This window comes from Pseudopipra pipra, chromosome 4, assembly GCF_036250125.1.
Source record: "Pseudopipra pipra isolate bDixPip1 chromosome 4, bDixPip1.hap1, whole genome shotgun sequence".
NCBI lineage: Eukaryota > Metazoa > Chordata > Aves > Passeriformes > Pipridae > Pseudopipra > Pseudopipra pipra.
In genome coordinates, this window is record NC_087552.1 from 70,166,970 (window position 1) to 70,189,733 (window position 22,764).

Consider the following 22,764-nt stretch of genomic DNA (forward strand, 5'->3'; position numbering starts at 1 on the left):
CACCATATAGATCAGTGCCATGATGTACAAGAGGCTTAAGCCAGAGTATTTTTTGGAAACGCTAGGCAGGGCTGGCTCAGCCCTCTGATCTTTGGTATTTAAACAGGCTCTCATCCAGCTAGCAGATATCTGTCCATGCAAGGGAGACTTACTCTTTGTATATGAAAAAAACCCTATATAACCCACCAGCAAAAAAAACCAACCAAACAAGAACAATCCCCCCAAACCATCCATGAACATGAGCTGTTTTCTAAAACTAGATTTACCTCAGAGTTTTTAGCTCCTGACCCAGTACTAGGGCCCACAGACTTTAATAAATAATTCTCAGCTTCATCACCCACAGCTGACATATGATTCCTTCAAAAGGTAACTTGTTTAAGTAGACTGTGAAACACTTCAGGACATACAAAGCAATTAAAAAAAAAATACTGAGTTCTGAAACTTTTTTTGAATGGTTTGGTCATTTCAGCTGCTTCTGTGTTACCTGTAAAGTAGCAGGATCTCTTCCATTTTTTATTTCACCTGCTGGAATCTGTGCTTTCACACTTGCCCTTTTCTTTTGGGAAAACAACAGAAAACCTCCTTCTCTTTGCACAGAGCTTTGGTGCCTGGCTCGCCACTTTTTGATGGCTTTGAACTGCCGGTTAGCTTGGTGAGACTCCATCCTTGCTAAAGCTTCATCCAGATGGTTTGTCTTCTGGATTACCTATAAGCAAGTTGTGTGTGTGATTATTCTTCTCTCTATGCTCACTGTGGCAGAAAAGGCAAAGCAAACTGAAATGGTCATCTGCTGCTACCCAAAATGCTCAGCTGCTGTAAAACAACTTACAAAACTGGTTTTCAACTCAACTGAGACAAAACTCCTTATAACTTTATGTTATTATCACCATTCTGTAATAAGCAGTGATGACACTGATAAAAGGAAGTTAATCAAATGTGACAGACTGTAAAGTAATTTTTGCTGAATTCAAGTGCAGAGTTGAAACACAGTGCTTGGTGGTTTGCTGAAATTGAGACTTTAATCATGCTGAAGACTTTAGATCTGCTTCCATCTTTTGAATACAATGATACAGTGGCAAAAAAGAAAATGTAATTAGTCTGAGAATGACTGAGAGAAACAACTGTTGCCACTGGATCCCTGACAGATAGGCCAGATGTTAACCATGCATTTCAGTCTCCCCTTTACCCTAGATAAACACAAGATTTAGGTGTTCTACCTCGTAGTTTTCTGCAATGAAAGGAAACTGCTCTGGCTGTAAGAACTGAGTTTTAGGGATATCAAGCCCATCTTCTCCATACAGAAACTGCACCACGCTGCCATCGCTGTCCCGTACAGTCAGGTCATACTGAACCACCAGTCCTTCCAAGTGTTTTATGATACACCTATTGCAGAGGAAAAAAGAAATTAAAAAAAAAAAAACAAGAAAAGAAAAATGCTATTAAGAGGCTACAAAGCAACACTGATGATATAACTCTAACACAAAAAATACTGTTTTCATTAACCTCTTAAGTGTTCTTAAGGGCTGAATGGGAATTCTGGAAGCCAAAAATCCTACAGACACAACAACCAAGTGAAATGCATAACGATATTGGCGAAGCTTTCAGCTTGTTGCTCCCTCCAGTTTCCTTAAAATGAAACAGTAAATTACTATTTCTGCTGTCACTCTTTAACAGTTGTCTGAAAGAAGGGGACATCCCTCTGAAACAATTACAAGCTTCCATCTTCTTCCATATACTGGAGGTGTTGCTTGACTAAAGATGAGGGTCACACAACGTGGCCAAGAAAAACTAGAGTTGCCTGGAGTTTCTACATCTGTACTTGTACCAGCAAAAGGAGAAGCTGCTGCTGCTATGTGCCAGAGATAAGCTAGAGATAATAAAGTTCCACTTAATCTAGTCCTGTAGAAAACTGCACACATTCAACATTCAGACAGTAAACATAACCCCCCAAAAAAACCAAAAAGAGAAAAATCAACCAACTAAACAAAAGGACCTTTTAAAGGCTCCAGTTCTAAACCAAGCCTCTTACCTTTGCAGGTACCCAGAACGGCTGGTTTTGACAGCTGTATCCACAAGACCTTCCCTGCCAGCCATGCAGTGAAAGAAGAATTCCTAAATACAAGCACAATACCATCATCATTCTGCTGAGCAGTACACCAAGACTGGAAATTTAAGCTATTCCTCAAAAGCTACATATAAAAGTAGGGTGAACAAGTTAATTTATCTATAATTGCAGATACTCGGTATTAAAATACCAAGATTAAATGATCTTCAGTATCAATACAAGCAGTATTAAACTTACAGAAGGTTTGATCCCAGTGAGAAATCTGCCTGTCACAAATCCTCCTGAGCTGGGGGAAAAATCATAAGGCTGAAAACAGGGCAGTGATTTGCCAGATGCCATCAGTGGGGGTCTCCGACCTTCCAACTCGATCTGGCCCAGCAAACACGAAATCTAAACGTGGACAAGGAAAAAAGGAAACATAACTTTTCCATCCAACTTTTTTGCTCACATAAGTTTAATAAATGTTCTTGAAAATACAGTAAAAAAAAAAAGTAAAATGTTCACTACATGCTCAGTGTCTAAATGTTAACTTTTTCATGAAATGTTCATGCTACTGAGAGGCAGAAAAGGCATGAAGATTTCATCTGGTCTTATTAGTTATTCCAGCCCTCTGACTTATCCTCAACATTTTCATTCTCATTGTGTATGTTTATTTTAATACAAAGAGATGTGAAACTAAAAATATCGTAAATAGTTTTTTTGAGGGTCCCTACATGATCCTCATCACCTCTCAGAAACAGAACAAAAATCTCAAACCAAAACACTTCTTCTCTTGAGCTTTGGTCATTCTCTCTCATCAGAGGCAGAATTCTAGATGGCATTTTTATAGTGTTTTTTGCTTGGTGTCTGTGTTGCAGAAAGCAAAATGAAGAAGCATCCTTGCCATTTCCACCAAAATCAAAGATTTAGTTGTTCCTATTCAGTAGTGGAAGAAGGATAAAAGGGTCACTCTCCAACAGAGGCCAGGAAAAATCCTTTCTCCTACAGTAGATTTGTTTGTATGAACTGCAGCATTCCTTCTGAAAAGCAGGTCTGCTGCTGCAATAAATCCTCATGTACTGAGAAGTGATTCAAAAATAGATTATAATAAACACTGACTCTCCTCCATCACCCACTGAGGTCTTTATTACATTCTTCTAAAATTTTTCCATGCCACAGTCCAGAATAAAAATCTTGCTTTGGTATTAGATATCCCCACAAGAGCTTCCCAAGAGCTCACATTCTAGTTCAAATCACATCAACACATGTAGCTGCTGAGTATCCTGGCTGTGATTACCTGCATTGTGTTTACAGTGGATCCTTTGGCTCCTGACTGTACCATCAACTGCAAATTGTTCTCTGGAAAGCTCCTGTGGAGACCAAGGGGCATACAGACCTAAAGAGTTGTGGTGGAGGGAAGGGAAGAAAACCAAACATTAATAATAAAATAATGAACCAAAGCAATTCCCGTTGAAGGCTTTAACAAAGTGAAAAAACAATCACAAATATTTCTATTTATAATTTTAAAAGCATCTTGAACATTAGGCCATCTCACTCAGGGAGGACAAGGCTGAGGTGGAGAGGCAGTGTGTGAAGCCTTATGCTGGGACAGATGGAAAGCTTCAGCCTTCAGAAGAGTCAGGAACCCCTCACCAACTTAATAAGAAAGTCTCCAAACAAGATTAGTATGCACAGATGCCTCGATGCCAACCTTGTTAACTTCATTGTTGTAATTGTTTACTTCCTCCTTGAATTTCATATCAACCATGTTAAAATCCCTCTGGTCTTTGCAGAGATGGGCATCCTGCCATTTCCCTTGGACCTCTTCACATGATGCTGTTTCTGGCAAATTAAGAGCAGCTCTAACAGCCTGAAAGTAAAATATGGGGGTTTATAGGTGTCATGATTAAACAGGGCATGATTTCAAAAACTTTTAATTATGGGAAAAGAAACCCCTGCAAAACAGACTTACTTCAATACCACTCTGCTTTGACTTTTCAATGATTTTTTTTCTTTTGTGGTCTGCGTCGGGTTTAACCAAAATATCTTCAATCCCTGTTAAAGAAGAGACCCAGAACACAATGATCTAAACTGAAAGAGAATTGAGGAAGGAACCACATTTGCTGTCAGGGATTTTGAGAGCAAAGAGCTGGAAAAGAAAGTCACAATTAAAGTTATAATTCTGCAGCTTGACAAGAAAAAAAATTGAGTGGCTTTTTGTTGGAGGTGCAGGCCATCAAAAAAAAACATGCAACATCAACTAAGCATTAAAGGTGCAAAATCAACTTCAGAAGTCTTAATTCAACAGTCTCTAAAAATTTTTAATTGGTGCACTTGCACAAACAAATGTTTTATGGGCCACATCAATCTGGTTTTCCTCTTCCATCCACACCAAAATTCCTGTTAGCTGAACGTTGTTCAATCTGGCATTTCTTAGCTTTTTTAAAAAAAGGTAAATAAAAAACGCAGACTCTTGTGATGACAGGACGAGGAGAACAACAGGACAAATTAAAGACTGGAATCCTAACTGCTCTAAGCTATTTGTAAGGAGTCACTAAAATGGTCACTCCTGCTCCAGTCCCACTTCTCATTTTCTATTGTTTTAACTACCTAGTGATCCCAGGCTTGTTACCTTTTCCTAACTAGTTTTTGCACCCTGGCTCTCCTGACACGTCTTCTGTATCTTACAGTCAACAAATCACCTTCCTCACTCCAAAAGATATCCTTCCCTTTTCCTTGGCTCACAGCACTCTCTTGGTTCCTCACTATTGCTGTCTAATAGTTGACTGTGCCTCCACAACTCTTACATGAGTTTGCAAAGCTATAATCAAAGTCAGACATTTACCAAAAGTTTTACAGTAGAGTGGTGCAAGACCTGATTAACAACCCCTCAAAGTTTTCCATCTTGCTTCATCAGTTGTTCTGCTTTCTGTGCAACAATTCTTTTTCAAAAAAGATAACAGAGATTCATAGGAGGTTTTTATCTAAACAAAATTTCAACACAGGGCATTTAGACTGTGTACACTTTGACTAGGATGGACAGAAGAGAGAACTTGTTGGACATACTCAACATTGTACTTAATGCTTATGCACCAACCAGGAAGAGGAAAGAAAAAGTTCAAAAAAAGGCTGGCAAGCAGCTATACCACTCTAGGGCAGTCTTGCTAAATTTTCTTTACAGAATTAGCATGTATTATGCCCAAAAATGTCTGTTTTATATCTCAGGAGGTGCTGCAGTTACTCACCCATTGTAAACCCCCTGTACAACTGCAGGTAAGCAGTGAAGAGGCGTCCCAGGCACGTCAGCACTTTCCCACTGGTTTCACCCCCATAGATTTCATAGCAACAATGGACCAGGCCATAGGCAGAGCTGCCAAAGTGAGCTTTGTCCAAGACTCCACACAGTAACTCCCCGTTTCTAATAATAACCTGAAAAATAAAACACAGCCATTCAAGAAAATGGAAATTTTGATCTTACTATGACCTCTACAGGTTTTTCTGTGTAATCCATGTGAAAATAGATTTAAGTTTAAAAAGTTCACATAACAGTTAAATATGGTCAGATTATCTGTACTTCCAGAATTTATAGCAGAAATAAAACTTCTAACACCATCTGTATTTTTCCACCTATAAAGTCCAAAAATGAAGACACATGGCCTAACAAAAACAGATGGAATCTGCATCAGTCAGGACCAGATGAGAGTTTTTCCTGACCCCCAGGCCTATCTTTTAATCACCCGCTTCTGGCAGTAACTTTTGCTAAATATCTGCTTTTAACTTTGTCATCTGTCCACCATTCCTCTACTGTATACACAATTTTAGTACAACACAGCCCATCCCAAGCTCCAGAGCTGCCCCCTTCTCTGCTGTCCCAGACTTGCTGCATACCTGAGATTCACACATTGAATCAAGATTTAGACATCCGCTTGCAGGTCCCTTCACCCAGGCTCTCCCACCAATCTTGGCTTTCCCAGTCAAATTCAGTGGAATGTGGTTCTCTGGGATGACGTTTATTAGCAACGTAGAAACAACCTATAAAGAAGCAGCAAGAGTGGCAGGAACTATTTATTTCCTTCTCAACGTAAAGAATTTGGCATGGAGGAGACAAGCAACATCCTGTGTATATTTTCTCCACTGACAGCAAAGTTTTAAAAGTCTGAAAATCTGACAAGACAGAAATATCATCATGCTACTCTAGCCTTTGAAAGATCAATGAGCTGAGACACATAATTATTTAGAAACATATGGAAGCAAAGACTTTTCCAATAACTAGATAGATTAAAATTAACAACAACAACAAAAAGCTGTCTGTTGGGTTTTACATGAAAAACTGGCAGAGAACTTCCTCTACTCTGCTATAAAACATGATACTTGGGCTGAATGTTAAGCTCTCTTAAATAGCACCAAATGGAGCACTCACTTGGGTTTCCCAGATATTACATCAATCTAATGATGATCTCAAAAAATACCAGAATATTTACCTACAGCCTTTAAGTTCAGGCATAACCTAGTTTACTATGACCTTCCTTGCTCCCATGCCTGTCACCTGCACCACTACACTTTTATCTGCAACACCTCTTCTAACTCTGCCATTTTAAATGAAAGATGACTCTCCCAGCTCAAGAACATACACCAGGATCTATGTGGTGTGGATCAGATGATGGGATCTGGCTTTTTAGAGCAGCCTTGATTTTAGCATCAGCATTCTGCTTACTATGGAACCACTAGCATTCTTCAACCCAGTAAATTATAAACCACCTGCTTTCCTGTCCATAATCGCTGTGGTTTCATAATGGCAGGAGGAAAGGTTTTAATTCTTCCTTTCTTGTCTGTCAGTCCTCGGTAAACAAGCTCCATATATTGCTCTCTGGTGAAAAAGCAGCCCCGGATTGTCATGCTGACTCCAGAAACCATGTGATCCTGGATCAAGCCAGGAAGTGGCTTCCCATCCTAAAGAGATAACAAGAAAAAGGGTTGGGGATGTTAATAAGCCTCCAGCTCCCAAAACTATTCCCCCTGGATAAAAGCACTAAAGTAATTTGTAAAGAACTCATCATTACAGCACAACTCCACTAGAGCTCTTCTGGACACTGACATTCAAAGGAACAAGACTGGACATGCTGGGCTTTCTTCAGATGAACAAACCACAGGTGGAGAAAGAACAGAAACCAGGAACAAATCTCAGAAGTAAATAAATAGATTTGTTTCAATATTCTCTTATTTATCATTAGAAAAAACAAACAAACCAAAGTGCTTTCAGGTAGGAGTACATTTATCTGACAGTTTCACTTGCCTTTGGCACAAGATACTGTTCATCAGTACAGGCTAAGGTGTAGGCTTCTGCCCTACCCAGCTCGCTCTGTGGAAAATGGGCATTCATCTCATCTCCATCAAAATCAGCATTGTAAGCCTTGCAGTTGGCATAGTGAAGCCTCAGCACTTTTTCTCCAGGCAGGATTCGGGCCCGGTGAGCTTGGATGGAAGGTCTGTGAAGGGTGGGCTGGCGGTTCAGTAACAGGACATCTCCATTTTTAATATGTCGACACACCTGCAAGGGAAATTTGGTTGCTGCCTACATGGCATTTCCATGCATGGCTCAAAAAGGACTGCACCTTTAAAGATACACACACCCAAACCATTTTATTTCTAGTATGCACAAAACTGTGCAGTTCTGCACAAAACTCAGAGAGAATCGAGACTGCTTGCCACTGAACACCCTCTGCTCTCCACCAAATCACACATTAACTCTTCCAAACCACAGTGATCGAATCAATAAGCTATTTATCCAAAGCCCACTGGGTAAATTGATACCTGCCACAATACACCCAACCCTGGACATCCTAGAATAAGGTAATCATACCACTGAGTAGGTGGAGCAGAGGATTTCTGAGTTCTAATTTCAAGTTTGAGTACAACACAATATATTCTTATTTAGAACAGGGTCTATCAAAACAGTCTCATTTTAATTTTTCTGTCAGTAACACCCATATATCCACTAAAGTGATAATCAACAGGAGTATGACAAGTTGTTTGTACAATCTAAATATTGTCATGTTTACCTCTGTGACAGGTTCTGAGAGGACTGACATCACAGCAATACTCAAGTCTTAAATATCAAATCTACTGTACCTCTCTTACAGACAGGGTAATACATAACAGACAATGTGAAAAGATTATTCAACACCAAAACCTCTGCCCTAGCAGCTAAATAGTAAGTTCCTAATTCTTGAAATGGAGGGAGATAGAGTTAAGAAGTTTCAAAGGTTGATTAAGCTGAAGCAAAGAGAAGAAATGATGGATATAGCATCAATTAGGTTGGAAAAAACCTCTAAGATCATCTAGTCCAACTCTTAACCCAGCCCTGTCAAGGCCACCACTAAACCATGTCCCTAAATGTCACATCTACACGTCTTGTACAAATCTCCAGGGATGATGATTCCACCACTGCCATGGGCAGCCTATTCCAATGCTTCACCACCCTTTTGATGAAGAAGTTGTTCCTAAATCCAATCCAAATCTCCCCTGGCCCAACTCTTGTTCTGTCGCTTATTACTTGGGAAAAGAGACCAACCCGCACCTCGCTACAACCTCCTCAGGTAGTTCAGGCTCTGCCCTGAGCCTCCTTTTCTCCAGGCTAAACACCCCCAGCTCCCTCACCTGCTCCTCATCAGACTTGTGCTCCAGAGCCTTCCACAGCTCCGCTGCCCTTCTCTGGACACGCTCCAGCACCTCAGTGTCTTTCCTGTAGTAAGGGGCCCAAAACTGAACACAGGATTCAAAGTGTGGCTTCACCAGTGCCCCACACAGGGGAGATCATTGCCCTGGTCTCACTGTCAACACTATTTCTAATACAGGTCAGGATGCCACTGGCATTCTTGGCCACCTGGGCACACTCCTGGCTCATGTTCAGCCCCTGTCAACCAGCATCCCCAGGTCCTTTCCCTCTGGGCAGCTTTCTGCCTCCAGCCTGGAGCTCTGCATGGGATTGTTGTGACCCAAGTGCAGGACCCAGCACTTGGCCTTGTTGAACCTCATCCCACTGGTCTCAGCCCATCTCTCCAGCCTGTCCAGATCCCCCTGCAAAAACTGACTGAGGGTGCACTTCCAGTTGCTGAGAATTTGCTGAGAAGGACAGGGAGGAAGGAGGATGTAAAAGCATGAAATGAAAGCAATATTTTATCTTCTGTGCTGCTAAACTTCTCAAGAACAGTTAGCTGCAAAAGACTACTCTGTATCTTAGCAAGGTCCATATTTAAAGAAAGACTAAAATTCAAAACGGAAAAATGGGGGTTAGAATTTGAAAAAATATAATGTTTTTCTTCCCACCCCACAACTTTTTCTCAACCATGAGAACAAGTTGTCTCAACAAGACGAGACAACCCTGCCCTGGCAGTCTTGGTGAGCAGGACAGTAAGTATTACTATGTAAAAAAAATAGCACCACAGGTGCAGGTGGGCTCTGACAATCCCTCTGTCACACTCACAATCTTCAGTCCTGACTGGGGGGCTCCAGAAGAAGGAGTGAGGAGCTGCTTGGCGATGGCCTCCCTCTGGGTCAGGCTGGTCGCGCTCAGCACCGTGCGAGATCCATCCTCGTTAATGACCATGGAGGCCCCAGGGTGAACCTTTGGGCCATTTATGACAGCCTGCCTCAGCTCTTTGACATTCCAGGGAGTGACTGGCTGAGGGTAAGTCAGTTTGGTAGCAAATACCTGGACAGCAGGGAAAAGAGATGAGAAATAACATGTTGTTCAACTTCAGCTTGAAACCGAAAAAGCCATTGATAAAACAGTGTCAAATGTTAACTCACACAATGCAAACATGAATTACTTTAAGCTCCTGGAGGCATCTCCTCCTCAGTCTACTCTACTGTCAGATAAATACATTTCTGTTTTAAAAACCTCTAGTGTTAGAATAGAAAGGATGTTGTTTTTACAATTTCCAATAGGCAACCAGAAGAGATGATAAAATGAAAAGATCAAATTCGGGCTCTGTGTGGTTAAAAATCATTAAGGATGGATGAAGCTAGTGTTGTTATTATGGCCTTTCTTAAAGGTCACAGCTGTGCAAAATACACTGCACAAAGACCACAGGAGAAACAGAATCTACTTATAAAGTTTGCACCAATTCTTAACCCCATGAAGCAAATTCTTAATCCCAGGAAGCTTTTTCCTTTTTTTTTTTAAATGCTCTTTCTCAGATGTGGTGTTCAGTGTAACTGCTCTTTATTAACACACAGTAGCAACATACAGTAATTCAGTCCCCAGCTGCACCAGAAGGAAACACTCTTTTATCTATTCTCACCATGGGAATGCCAATCTCATTGGTACCAATGTACATATCGGGGCAAATGACTGATCGAGCAGCAAAATCCACGCGCTTGCCCATCATGTGCTTCCGGAACAGCCCCTCCTTCTTCTCCAACAGCTTTGAAAACAGGAGGTAACGATTAAAATGTGAAAGTATGCAACATCAGACAGATTCTCCAGACACTACAGTGATGAATATCATGAAAATGCCCACAAGTAATTCACTTTTTTCTTACTCCATCAGGTTCTCTTAATTTAACTGTCTGTGACACACAAAACCCCAGAGATTTTAAGGTTCTGCCTGCTACCCACCTGACGAATACCAGGGTATTTTTCTTTTATCAGTTTGTCCATGTCACTGTCAAATACAATGTTGACATGGCTCTGAAGACGTATCCAACTGTTGTACAGCTTATCTGCAATGCTCTGTCCTGGAATCGCTGTCAGCACAGAACGGTCCAGAGGTTCATTATCCCCTCCTATCTCCTGCAGAAACAGAAATTAGAAACTTGGACTTAACAGAAAATATCTTCTATTTACTAGGCTGAAATTACAGTATTAATTAGAGTGTTATATATAGCAAATAAAACATTCACCATTATTTTGCACCTCCTTAAAGAAACTAGTTTAAAAAAAAAAAACATAACAAAGAATTAACAGTGTAAACTTAACTTTCAAGTTATTGCAACCAAGAGCCCCAGACAGGTCTGCTGTCAAGCTTTAAAAACTGACTTGGATGGGAGATTTCCAAAAACCACAGCTACATATACCAGTGGGACTTTAAAAGATGATTGCTAATTGCTCATCTGCTGTTAGGTGACAGTCCTGTTTCCAAATTAGATGTAACTGGTTAGTCAATCTGTGCTATGAATCACTGTAACTAGAAAATTCTGTTCTTAGATAAAAATAATGTAAATCCAAGTGCTTTTATCACCTACACTTTGTTTTCAGTCTAAATGTCTGTATAGCAGTCACATGGAAACGCATTAACCTCCTGTCAGTCACACACTTAAGAATGGATCTCCACCTAGTGGCTACATTCTGAGTAACTAAGAATGTTTTCAAAATGTTTTACACTTAAAATATAAATCAAATTCAGCTGAAATGAAGTCCAGTATCAAAGAACTCTCGGTGATACAACGGATGAACAAATAAGGCAAACGGACCTACATTATGATTTGCCATTATACAACCACGTGAACTGGTCAGCAGCAGACAAGCATTGTTACTAACTAATGTTATCTGGTTCTATTTAGACATCAATGGTCAAAAATAACCACAATCACAATTGGCTCTACTAGGTTCAGAAGCTAAAGGGGCTTTTTCCCCCCCCCATTCGTTTTTCATGTGATGAGATACTGGCAAAGTTTTATCGTGAGCTGTTTGTGCTGTACATATTTCCTTCTCCAGAAACAGGAGCCCGTTATGCCTCACATACAGTAACCCAACACCAAAACCCACAACTAAAAGAATACGAGCAAAATGTTTGTTTCCTTTGCACCAGGTAGATGAGAGGAAAGAGGGGAGGGGAAAAAAATAAAACAGCTATGGAGAACATCTCCACCAGCACATGCTCCAACAGCTCAGGCAAAAACTGCTAGTGGGACAGTTTAAACGGGATCCAACCTGAACGCGACGCACACATCCAAAAAGCAAAGAATAAGATAGCCAGCAGCTCTTACTGTTTGAATTTCTTCTGCAAATTTTATTGGCTGACATTGTTCTTTTGCCATGAAAACCAAGAGTTTCCGTATCGTTTGGGCATCCTTCATCACAGCCTGCAGGTTCACAGTCTGGCCGTTCGTGAACAGTCGATCTCCAAGGCGATTTACGGGACGGTACCTACAGCAGGTCAAAATCACTTTAGAAGATTAAAGCCACTGAACAGCAGCATAATAAACCTCTAACATTCTAAGCTAAGTCTTCAGCGCATGAAAAATAATCCCTGTAAACTAACGGTGAGCATTTAAAAATTCACACATTCTACTGCGACAGTCATAAAAGAGGAGTGATCCTTAACAAGAAATTCTACCAGTACTAGTTATAATATTCTAAAATAATTTAAAATACTAATACTGTTTTTTTCCCATAATTAGTATTTCAATCTTCTAGCAAACTCATAAAAGTTCTGATCAGTTACTGATCCAACTTTTTTTTTTTTTAACACTCCACTGACACTTCAGCAGATCAGTGTCTGTACTGTAATTGTTTGCTAACTCCTGCAAAAAGCATATGTGCTAAACCCTGTGATTTCTACAAAAGCTTTTTGGGGAAAATTTTACCTCGAAGGCGGAACCACAAGCAGATCTAAAAAAAACATGTCTGGACTGAATCCTGAACTCTCATGGGAATCCATCCCAGGGAAGAGATAACGCAAAAAGAAACCTAAGAAGACACAACAGAAATATAAACTCATTCTCATTGTTTGGGAATCCAAATTCCCAGATGCACTTGGTCAATCAAGTCAAAAGAATCTGCTAAGTTAAACACTACTGAGCTTGTTTAAAATAAAAACTTTCAGGCTTTAGAAAGAATTGCCACTCTCTTTTTGGTTACATACATGGTATTTTAGAAACAACTCTAAACAGAAATACAGATTATAGCAAAAGGAAAACGGCAGGAGGAAAGCTTCCAGCAACTAACTGCCAGTGATTCATGAAACTGCTGTTTTTTCCTGGCAACTGCAGACAGATGAAGAGTACAGGCAACTCAAGAGACTGATAAACACATTCCTGGTCTTTATCTGTGAGGAATTGCAGCACCATACAAAAACCACACTCTCTGTAAACAACAGTCATGATTCGTGGGGAGCCACAACTTGAGAACAGTGGATCAAACTATTCCTTAAATCCAGGTCCCTGCATTGACCAGCTACCAGTCCTCCTATCACAAAACCTATCTTGCAGCCACGAGCCCTTAAGGCAAAAGGCAAAGATTTGACAAGGAATTAATACTGGAACATTTGCAGACATTGTCCACCAAATGGTACAGAAAACAAAGTAACATTGCTATTAACAATTATTACCTTCATTCTTCCACAGAGCCAGGATGTACTCTTTGGCAGTCATTGGTGTCAGGTATCCTCTCTTCCCTAACTGGCTTTCATCAATAACTGAAAAATAAAAAATGAAATAAAAATAAAATATTTATTTAAAAAAAAAAAATCTCAAGAGGTTACTCTGAAAGGGTTTTTTTGCTTACAATGGTAAGTGCTTCTAGTTAAGAGAAGGAATGGAAATACATACAAAGTATACTGGCTGACATTTACATCAAAATTATCATTTAAATGTTTGCTTTGGGAACATGAAATTAACCAAAGAAAGAGCCTTCTCAGAATGGAAAAAAAAAGGAGCCATGTCTGTGATGAATGCATATCTATATAAGCAACTGAAACAAGACTCATCCTTAACATCTAAAGTGTGTGTTTTATTTGACTAATGGTGAGCTGCACCCTTTCTCATGATGATCTCATCCACTGCCCAAAACACAAACCAGGAGTCAGCCTGCAGCTGGGGAACATTTAAGTGGGCTTCAGGTACTACCAGTGAGATCAAGGTTCCCATGAAATAGCTGCAGCAGACAATAGCACCAGTCAGCAACCCATCCATACTGTAAGTGAGAGTCTGGCTGGCTGTACTTCAGAAAGGAAAGAAAGCACATGGTTTTGCCACTGAAAAGCAAAAAGGTCATTTTTTCAAAAACACAGCCAGAGATCTCAACTTCCACTTCTCTTGCAGGCCAGCCCCTTGTGTCTCAGGGAAGTCAGAGTACACAACTTGATGAAAGGCAATTCTCTCATGACCTCAGACAAAGGTTTCCTATTCTTCTTTTGGCTACGGTCCAGAAAACCAGATTTTTCCACACTGAAACTTCAATTCCCCATTCACCTAGAAAAATTTTCCATCCCTTAGACAGAAATGCATCAATGTCAAGGTTAAAAGCACTCCCTCTGAGATTAAACTGTGACACAGGCTATGGAGAATGCACATAACTGTGTGATCCATCCCATTTCAGAAGATAAGACACTTCAGATTGTGCTTCTTCAGCCACAACTCCAGAGATTTAATCTAGTATTTAAATCACAGAGTAGCAAACAAAATAAACTCTCTATGTAGACCTTTTCTGAGGGCTGAATAACGCACAAAAATCTGCTTCAATTCTATCTCATTGTGTAAACGATCAAGGATACAAGAGGAAAAAAGTAAGTTTAAATTGATTCAACACTAAATAATTAAACCCAAAAAGTGTCACCTACTTTCTTTTCTGTCTTTTCCTCTTTAAGAGGATATTCTTTCATAAGGGTTAGTATTGTCTGATTTTCTTTCTGAAGTAAGATTGGTCATCTTCCTCCTAGGTGATTTTTTATCTAGTTTCTCTGTTTCAAAAATCTAGCAGAAAATCATCTACCTTCCAAAAATGAGGTGCCCCAAAACCACCCTAAAGCTGACACAGCTTATGCTTTTGTACTTCTTTTCCTGACACACAGACACTTGCAGGTGCAAAGCACAGAAGACTTGTCAAGAGAAATTTAATGGAATAAGGTACTCCCCAAACTCTGAGCTTACTCCTTTATTTACGTTTTTTATAAATGAGTCACAAGTGCATAGTCACTGCTAGGAACCTGTTCCCCTTTAATGCAGGAAAAAAAGTGCAAACACGTTTAAGTAGGAGACAAATATTTTACCTGCTGGTTCATCCAGAATGCCTCCCTCTCCTGACTTATGGTACACTGTAGAAGGATAGGTTACTGTCAGCTTGCTGTTATGCTCCTTTCTCACCAGTGATCTCCTGGATCTTAAAGGTAAAAAAAAAAAAATCAAACAGGAAAGGCAGACAAAAGTTAATAGAAGTACAATATTTAACTTCACACTAGCTATTTACTTCCTCATGTAGTTAAACTTACTTGCAGTTTGGGCATTTCTTTGAACCCATATGTGCTTTCCAGAACTGTGCTATCAGATTATTTCGACAGCCACATACATTTTTGACCTGATAAAGAAAAAAAAAAAACCAACATAAAATAATGAAAATAGTAAAATTAAATAAAAGTAATAAAAGTATTCATTAAAAATTGTACTGTTAACATTTACTATCAACAGGGATGTTATTAGTATCAATGCACACACACCCTTGTACTGATTTAATTCATGCCTTACGTTCATCATCATCTCATATTTGCTGGAAATATACACCCCTCAGTGCTCACCACCCTCCTTTTTAAATTTATTTCATAGCTATAATTCAAAGCTTTTCTCTAATGATGACTTAAGAAGGTAGAAGAACAATAAAAATCACTTCTTTTGACTGTTCATGAATGTGTGATCTACCAAGTGCTTAAGCTTAGATTTGGAACAAGTGATTAGGAATTAAACTTGGCTTATAAACAAATCTGCTCAAAGATCTTAAAACTTTAAATATATTCTTCATTCATATTTGCCTTTACTAACAACGTACATTAAACTACATTTAAATGGAAATTAGAATTCTAGATTCTTTCTAAATTCTAAAGTCTTTCTAAAAATTTCACTGTAAGCAATTCTGCAAGTTTGCTGGATGCATGAGTTCTCAAAATATGTTCTGCAGCTCAAAATAGCTGGAGCATCATACAGAGAAGTATCAAAAGTGTAAGTAATGTACTGACAGCAGTATCAGACTTTTATGTGGTATTTACACCATCAACATATTTCCCTACAAAAAAAAAAATACTGTTTTCCACAAACCTAGCAGTTATGCTAACAGGAAATAAAATCTTTTTTTTAATGTTTAATTCCAGACATTTCACTCAAAAAGCCATCTAAATGTAACACTGTTCAGAACTCCAGGACAATATCCAGCACCTACACAGTCAAAGACAGGCTCTCTTCTGCACATTACTATTTTAAGAGCACAAACCCCGAGAGCTCAGAAGAAGCACTGATTGTACTTACATTTGAACACTGATCTCTTGTTTGAGAGCTCTGTAATATTTCCTGAACGTGGCGATTAAGCTCCTCTTCGATTTCTGAACCTGTTGCATCTGCACATTGCTCTAAAAACTAAAAGGAACAGAATAACAGAAATGGGCACAGCTTTATAGTTATGGGACTAAGAACTCCAAGAGGGATGGAGCAATACACAGTACTTGCCCTGTTCAGAACGACTTCAAGATCATAGACAGCATGAAGAAACCCCTTCTCCAGCACCTTCAGCTGACTCAGCAGTAAGTGAACCACGGCTCGAGTACATGTCAGCATGTGACAGTTCAAACAAGAACCTCGGATCAGAAGGTATAATTTCTGGAAAGAAAAGGGGAACAAAAGGTTATCATGGTAGATTTACCAACTAGCACAGTAAGCAAACTGATAGATTTGTTTGGAATTAAAGATAGTGCTACTATAATTGAGAAATTAGACTAATTGTTAATCATAAAGAATTGGACTGAGGAAAAAAAAAATCTTTCAACCACATAAACTGATATGCAAAGCATGATCTGTAGATAAACTACTTTTAGGCCATCTACATAACAGATACATGAAACACTTGTCATTTCTACAGCAGGTCTGGGACCAAGGCTGCTCTTACACAGCACAGAGACTACAGCTCCTCACAGCTCATCCCAAAAAGGACGACGTGGTGCCCGAAACCCCACACGAGTAAAATGAAACATTCTGGTCACAAGTACCATCAGTGTCCTTCAAGATTCTTCACACAATCACATTCTCCTCAAGATCTGGGGAATTATCCGTGGTTTTTATTATTTAACATAGCTCTGCACAGAGCCCCAGTGGCCTCAAGGCTTGGAATTACTGCTGCGGGTCAAATCCTTGGTCAAATACAAGTATTTTACTCACAAGCTGGAACAAGACTAGAAGTGGGATGCACCTAATCTAACTTCAAAGTGTGGTTTTTAACTCTCAGTTAATGCCCTGTGCAGAAGGCAGTAAATGGTGAGATCAGAACCTCAGGAAATTCATCCCAGCTCAGGTTTGTTACAGACTGGATGAATATCCCTCTGCAAATAGCCCCACTCCTCAGACTCCAGAAGGAGCTAAAAAGCACAATCAGATTAGGCATCTAACTTTCAGAAGACCAAAATAAGGCAACCCTTACAACCCAGGATTCCTTTTATATTTAAGAGATGACCTTTCGGAAAAGCACCTACATGAAGCACTCGTGAGAAAGTGCAGCTTGATCATTCCCTGTAGCTTTCAAAACAAGCTTCTAACACCTGTCCCCACAGATGCACACCAAGTCAAACCTCTGCTCTACAACAGGCATCCCACACACCATGCAAATCCAACACCTGTAAAACTATAAGAAATATCTTCTTGACAGCCTTTATTTTAAATTAAAAATACTGATGGATTTCTACACAGCTCAGTATTTTTCAACTATCTGCTGCCACCAAACTTACAACGCTGTTTTCTTTCCTTTACTTGGCACACCATTGTGTCACAGATTATTACTGGATAGGTTGTTGAGTACTATCCACATTGATCCAGTTTTCTACAATAAGTCATCTGAATTAAGAGGACCTACTGGGCAGAATGTACAGCACAGCTATCTGGAGCAAAAACGAGCCCTGAATGCCCAGGAAGCACTTGGAGAACCTAAGCTAAAAGAAGCTCATGTGTAATAGTTTTAAGTAAATGGTAATTTTTACTGTGTCATCCATTTAATTAAGGCATGAGACCCTGCAGTGAGTGATTAACATTCCCCCTCACTCAATACTGAGTAAAATAATAGTTACACCAAAGTGTGTATTTTCCAAAAAGTCTATTTGTATTTAACTACTATGACAAAACAAACCTTTTCTACTACATTTGCTGTTCTTACACTTGGGAGAGAAAACAGATCTTGGCACCTTTGCTATTCCCAAGGACTACAACTCTGTGACAGCTTGGGCAGCAGCAAGACAACAATTAATCGTACGTACATCGAAGAACAGGGGGTTGTAGACAGTCAGAGGCAGCTCTATGTGGCCAAAATGACCAGGGCAGTTGCTGAAGTTCTGCATGCAAGTTGCACACACTTCCTTGGAGTCCGGAGGTCCCAGAGCCAAGTCGTACAGTCCATTGGCAGCCGGATTCCCCAAGTTATCCAGGTACTGAGGGTTCGTTATGGGTTTGACACTCAGTTTCCTGAAGTTGAAAGCAAAGAGTAAAAATCATCAGCAGCAAACGGCCACATGATGTGTCCTTTAATGGTACAGCTAGCATGAGCATTTAGTATCTGCGTGATTTTTTTTTTTTTTAATTCATGAAAACATCTTTTTGAGGGCACTTTGTACACGGGGAGCTTCTGCATCACTGATTCCATCGTCTGGGCACACTTAACTCATACCGCAGCAAATATTTCTTTTAAATCTTTAGCCGTTCTATTAAGAAGTCGCGTAATATCAAGAAGTCCCGCACTTAGCAGCTGTATGATTTTTTTCGTTGATGAAAACATCTTTTTGAGGTGTGCATGCAAGGGGAATTTCTGTATCACTGATTCCATCGTCTGAGTACAATCATTCACACTGCAACAAATATTTCTTTCACATCTTTAGCCATTCTATTAAAGAGTCACGTAATTTTGTCTGTGTGTGTCCCCTCGAGCTGCGGGAGAGTTTGTACAAAACTCAGCTGCCTCCACCCCGGGGGCCGGTGTGGGCCACGGCTCAGTCGGACCACATGTCCCAGCAAGCCCCGCGCCAAAGCCCGCAGCGGCTCAACGGCGCCCCGCCGCGGGGCACGCTGGGACTTCTAGTCCTCAGCAAATCCGCACGGCGGGGGACGCTCACACATGGCGCCTCACCTGATCTCCTCGGCCGTGTACATCTCGAAGGACATCCCAACCAGCCGCCGCCACGGCACCACTTTGGGCGGCTTCATGGCGAACCAGCGACTCTTTCCCCGGCCGACACCTCGTCCCGCTCTCCCGCCGGGGGTGCCGCGCCACTGGCAGCACCACGCGCTCCGAGCCGCGGGGGAGGCGGGGCCGGGCGGCACCACTGCCGTGCAGTGGCGGTACCGCCCACACCCCCCGGCGCGGGGGTGGTGCCGCCCCGCTCCCAGAGGGCAGCGCGCGGAGGGCAGCATGGCGGCGCGGCGGGTCGGGGCGGGCTGCTGGCAGCGGGCCCTGTGGCTGAGCCGGCGGGGCCGCCTCCCGGGCGGGCGGGAGAGCTATCGGTGAGGGTCCGCCGGGCGGCGGCGACGGCATCGGCATCGGGGAGGAATCGAGAGGCGGGGGGTGATGGGGGTGTGGGGAGTGAGGCGGGAAAGGCTGCGCAGGCGCACTGCCGGCGTTCGCAGTCCGCATGCGCTGTGGCGCCTGGGGCCGGCATGGCTGGGGCGGCGTGAGGGGAGCGCCTTCCCTGGGGCTCTTCCCTGCCTTCAGTCGCCTTTCCTGGGACTCTTCCCTACCTTTAGACGGCTCAGAGCCGGTCTGGCAGAGAGTTTTAGCTGTTAAGCGTTTCCTAGAGCTGAGTCTTGCGAAAAAGCAGGTGAACAGGTCCCCTACGGAGACAGGCTGAGGAAATTTGGACTGTTCAGCCTGGAGAAAAGAATGTTGACTGGAGACCTCGTAGCAACCTTCCAGTACCTGGAGAAGCTGTAGAGGGCACTCTTTGTCGGGGACTGTAGTGATAGGACAAGGAGTAATGGGTATAAATTTAAAGAGGGGAAATTGAGATTAGATATTGGGAAGAAATTCTTTGCTGTGAGAGCGGTGAGGCACTGGAACAGGTTCCACAGAGAAGCTGTGGATGCCCCATCCCTGAAAGTGTCCAAGGGCAGAAAGCAGCCTGGTCTGTGGAAGGTGTCCCTGCCCATGGCATAGAGGTTGGAACTGGATGAGCTTTAAGATCCATTCCAACCCTTAACATCCTATGATTCTGTGAAATTGGGAGGTTTTTTTAGGGCGTGCCTTAAATGAAAAGGCCTCACTCCACTGGGTGTTCTGTAGGCGAAATATAACTCACATCTGGGGTGCAAAATCACACTTAGTCAGTTTATGGGACTTCCAGGAGCAGCTGGAATTATGCCACTGTGCAGCACAGAACTGTGAATGCACTTTAACAGCACCTCTCTGAGCCAAGGTCAGAGTGCAGGCACTGAGTGCCAGAGTTGCACCAAGGCTTTGGTGTTGGGTTGCTTCATGAGGAAAAAGAGTAAAAGTATTTTAATAAAAGCCTTAGTTTATGTTAAAAGCACTCAAATGTGAACAGTTGTAAGAAAGACTCAGAGCAGTGCTTTGTGATAGACAGAACTGAGTTTATATTAATGTGCCTCATGCAGTTGGGGTTTGTGTGGTTACGCAGCTCTGTAGAGCTAAACAGGGCTGATTACTATGTATCACAACTCAGGGCCTTCTGCTTGTGTAAGTAGTACCCAGGTCTAAAGTATTTTTTAAAAAATACTTTGAATCAGCTTTCAGTTAGATCCTACCTCTGAAACACAAAGTGTCTTTCCTGATTGACGTTCAGGATTTTCTTTCTGAGGTGCACTCATTGTACAGAATTCGATTAATCTGCTTTTGTCCTATTATTGTGGTTGCCATAAATTCAAAACTCTGATTATTTTGTAGGTGCTCTTCGAGCAGCACAGCTCTTGAGAAGGCTGTGGACAATTCAGAAGGTGAGATGTCTTCGTTGCTAGTTCCTTGCATATGTTTTTTTTAATCTCCAAAACAACACAGTGTGTCAGCAAATAAAGAGGATGGGAATGCCCTCCTTCCTCTGCTTGGATTTCCTTTCTCCCTGTCTTCACTGTGATTTGAGTACTTTGGTTCCTCACCTCATCACCAGGCAGCTCTCTGCTCCAAGAGCATGAACACAAGACCCTTAAGCTGCCTGCCAGCCTTTGCTACTACCATTGCAATAAATTGTGGCCTATACGAGACTGAGGTTTCCAGGTGGATCAGCTCAAAACATTGATTCTCATAGAATTATTTAGGTTGGAAAAGACCTAAAAGATCGTTGAGCCCAATGTTTAACCCAGCACTGCCGAGGCCACCACTAAACCATGTCCTCAGGTGCCACATGTACACATCTTTTAAATCCCTCTGGGGTTGCTGACTCCACCACTGCCCTGGGCAGCCTGTTCCAGTGCCTGGCAAGCCTTTCAGTGAAGAAATTTTTTCTGATATCCAACGTAAACTTCCCCATGTCCAACTTGAGGCCATTTCCTCTTGTCCTATCACTTGTTACTTGGGAGAAGAGATTGACACCCACAGCAATGAGGTCAGGATTTCCCTTGGGCATCTGTTTGTTTCTAATGAGCATTTTAATATTGTTTCTCATAGTAACTCAAGAAGAAATTGTGCTTCCCCGAAGGAAAACATGGTGAGTCTTTACTTTTGGAATATCTCTTGACTTGGAAGCAAATCATTGTTAGACAGCTAAGTGTAGTCTGTCCACCAAATTTAAAAAACAAAAACTCAGGTTCCTGTGTTCCTCGATGCCAAGACCCACCAGTGGTTTTCCTGCTGACTGACTGGGAACTCTAGGAATATTCTTGACTCTTACTCTCTGTGCAGCCTGTGTGTGCTCCCTTCCTCACCTAAACACTTCCATTGGCCTTTCCTTGTTTGCTTAAAAGAACCAAAGTCTTAAGGATCTACAGTTTTGTGTTGTTTTATTTTTCTTGCAAAGACGTATCTTGGAGAGGGCTCTTGAGAGGAGCATTCTGGGAATTCTTTGTGTGTCTCTTCCCTATGTTTTTTTTTGATAATGTATTACAAGGGCAGGAGTCGTAGCAGGAAACACAGATGCTCTTCTGATTTTCCTCAAAATCTTTTCTTTTTCCTGGGGTGGTTCCAGAACTGAGACCATTTTTGCAGTTGAATTTTTCCTCCCTTTGCAAAAAGTGTTATTTTCTAAGGGCAGCAAAAGCATTATTTCCTAGAACTGAAAATTGTTATGGGTCAGGACAGTCCTGTGCTCGTTCTCCATACAGTGTAACCCATAGCATTCAAAGTCTGCAGCTGAGTATTAACCAAAGCTCCTCTGTGTTTAGGGATAAGCTGGCGGTGCTCCAGACCTTGGCTTCCACTGTGAACAGGGTGAGTAGTACTGTTGGTCATGGAAGTAGGTTCAGATTGTCCATATCATGCAATAGCCTTGTGCTGAGGAGGCTCTTAATTTCTACTCTGGCCATAAATGATAGAAGGGACTTTTACATCTGGTTTTTATGGGATTTTCACTTTTGCTCCACATGTTTTCCTGTGTCCTTAAAGCCTCATTCTCATGCTGAGGGCTGCAGTTACCAGTGAAAGTTACCAGGCTGCAGTACTTTAATAAGACTTTTGTTAACATCAGGAGCAAGTTCCTTTACTAGTTCAGCCTCCCAATCCAGAATGTCTCTTCCCAATCTCAGTCCAGAAAGCAAGCCTTGCAAAGTGCAGTGAGTGTCTGCTCTTGCTGGGCAACAGCTGGAAATGCTGTGATGCC

At 41.5% G+C, this 22,764-nt stretch overlaps 1 protein-coding gene and 1 long non-coding RNA gene across 2 annotated transcripts in view; one reads left to right on the top strand and one right to left on the bottom strand.

The window, feature by feature from the left end:
- Nucleotides 1-19,429, bottom strand: part of POLR1A (RNA polymerase I subunit A) — a 32,381-nt gene extending 12,952 nt beyond the window's left edge. The window contains exons 1-23 of the mRNA XM_064653484.1: nt 19,131-19,429; nt 18,268-18,472; nt 16,478-16,627; nt 16,280-16,387; nt 15,256-15,341; nt 15,037-15,146; nt 13,378-13,464; nt 12,635-12,737; nt 12,035-12,194; nt 10,665-10,838; nt 10,348-10,470; nt 9,528-9,755; nt 7,338-7,592; nt 6,803-6,994; nt 5,933-6,076; nt 5,290-5,473; nt 4,017-4,099; nt 3,756-3,914; nt 3,342-3,440; nt 2,303-2,455; nt 2,030-2,112; nt 1,218-1,383; nt 485-706 (exon numbers count right to left, since the gene is read on the bottom strand). Coding sequence (XP_064509554.1) covers nt 485-706; nt 1,218-1,383; nt 2,030-2,112; nt 2,303-2,455; nt 3,342-3,440; nt 3,756-3,914; nt 4,017-4,099; nt 5,290-5,473; nt 5,933-6,076; nt 6,803-6,994; nt 7,338-7,592; nt 9,528-9,755; nt 10,348-10,470; nt 10,665-10,838; nt 12,035-12,194; nt 12,635-12,737; nt 13,378-13,464; nt 15,037-15,146; nt 15,256-15,341; nt 16,280-16,387; nt 16,478-16,627; nt 18,268-18,472; nt 19,131-19,414 — 3,558 coding nt within the window. The 5' untranslated portion in view covers nt 19,415-19,429. The remainder of the gene's footprint in view (nt 1-484; nt 707-1,217; nt 1,384-2,029; nt 2,113-2,302; nt 2,456-3,341; nt 3,441-3,755; nt 3,915-4,016; nt 4,100-5,289; nt 5,474-5,932; nt 6,077-6,802; nt 6,995-7,337; nt 7,593-9,527; nt 9,756-10,347; nt 10,471-10,664; nt 10,839-12,034; nt 12,195-12,634; nt 12,738-13,377; nt 13,465-15,036; nt 15,147-15,255; nt 15,342-16,279; nt 16,388-16,477; nt 16,628-18,267; nt 18,473-19,130) is intronic.
- A 147-nt stretch (nt 19,430-19,576) lies between these two features.
- LOC135413585 (uncharacterized) lies at nt 19,577-21,654 on the top strand. Its single transcript, XR_010430304.1, has 3 exons — nt 19,577-19,758; nt 20,901-20,950; nt 21,618-21,654. It is a non-coding gene; the product is annotated as an uncharacterized LOC135413585 (long non-coding RNA).
- The last annotated feature ends 1,110 nt before the right edge of the window (nt 21,655-22,764 follow it).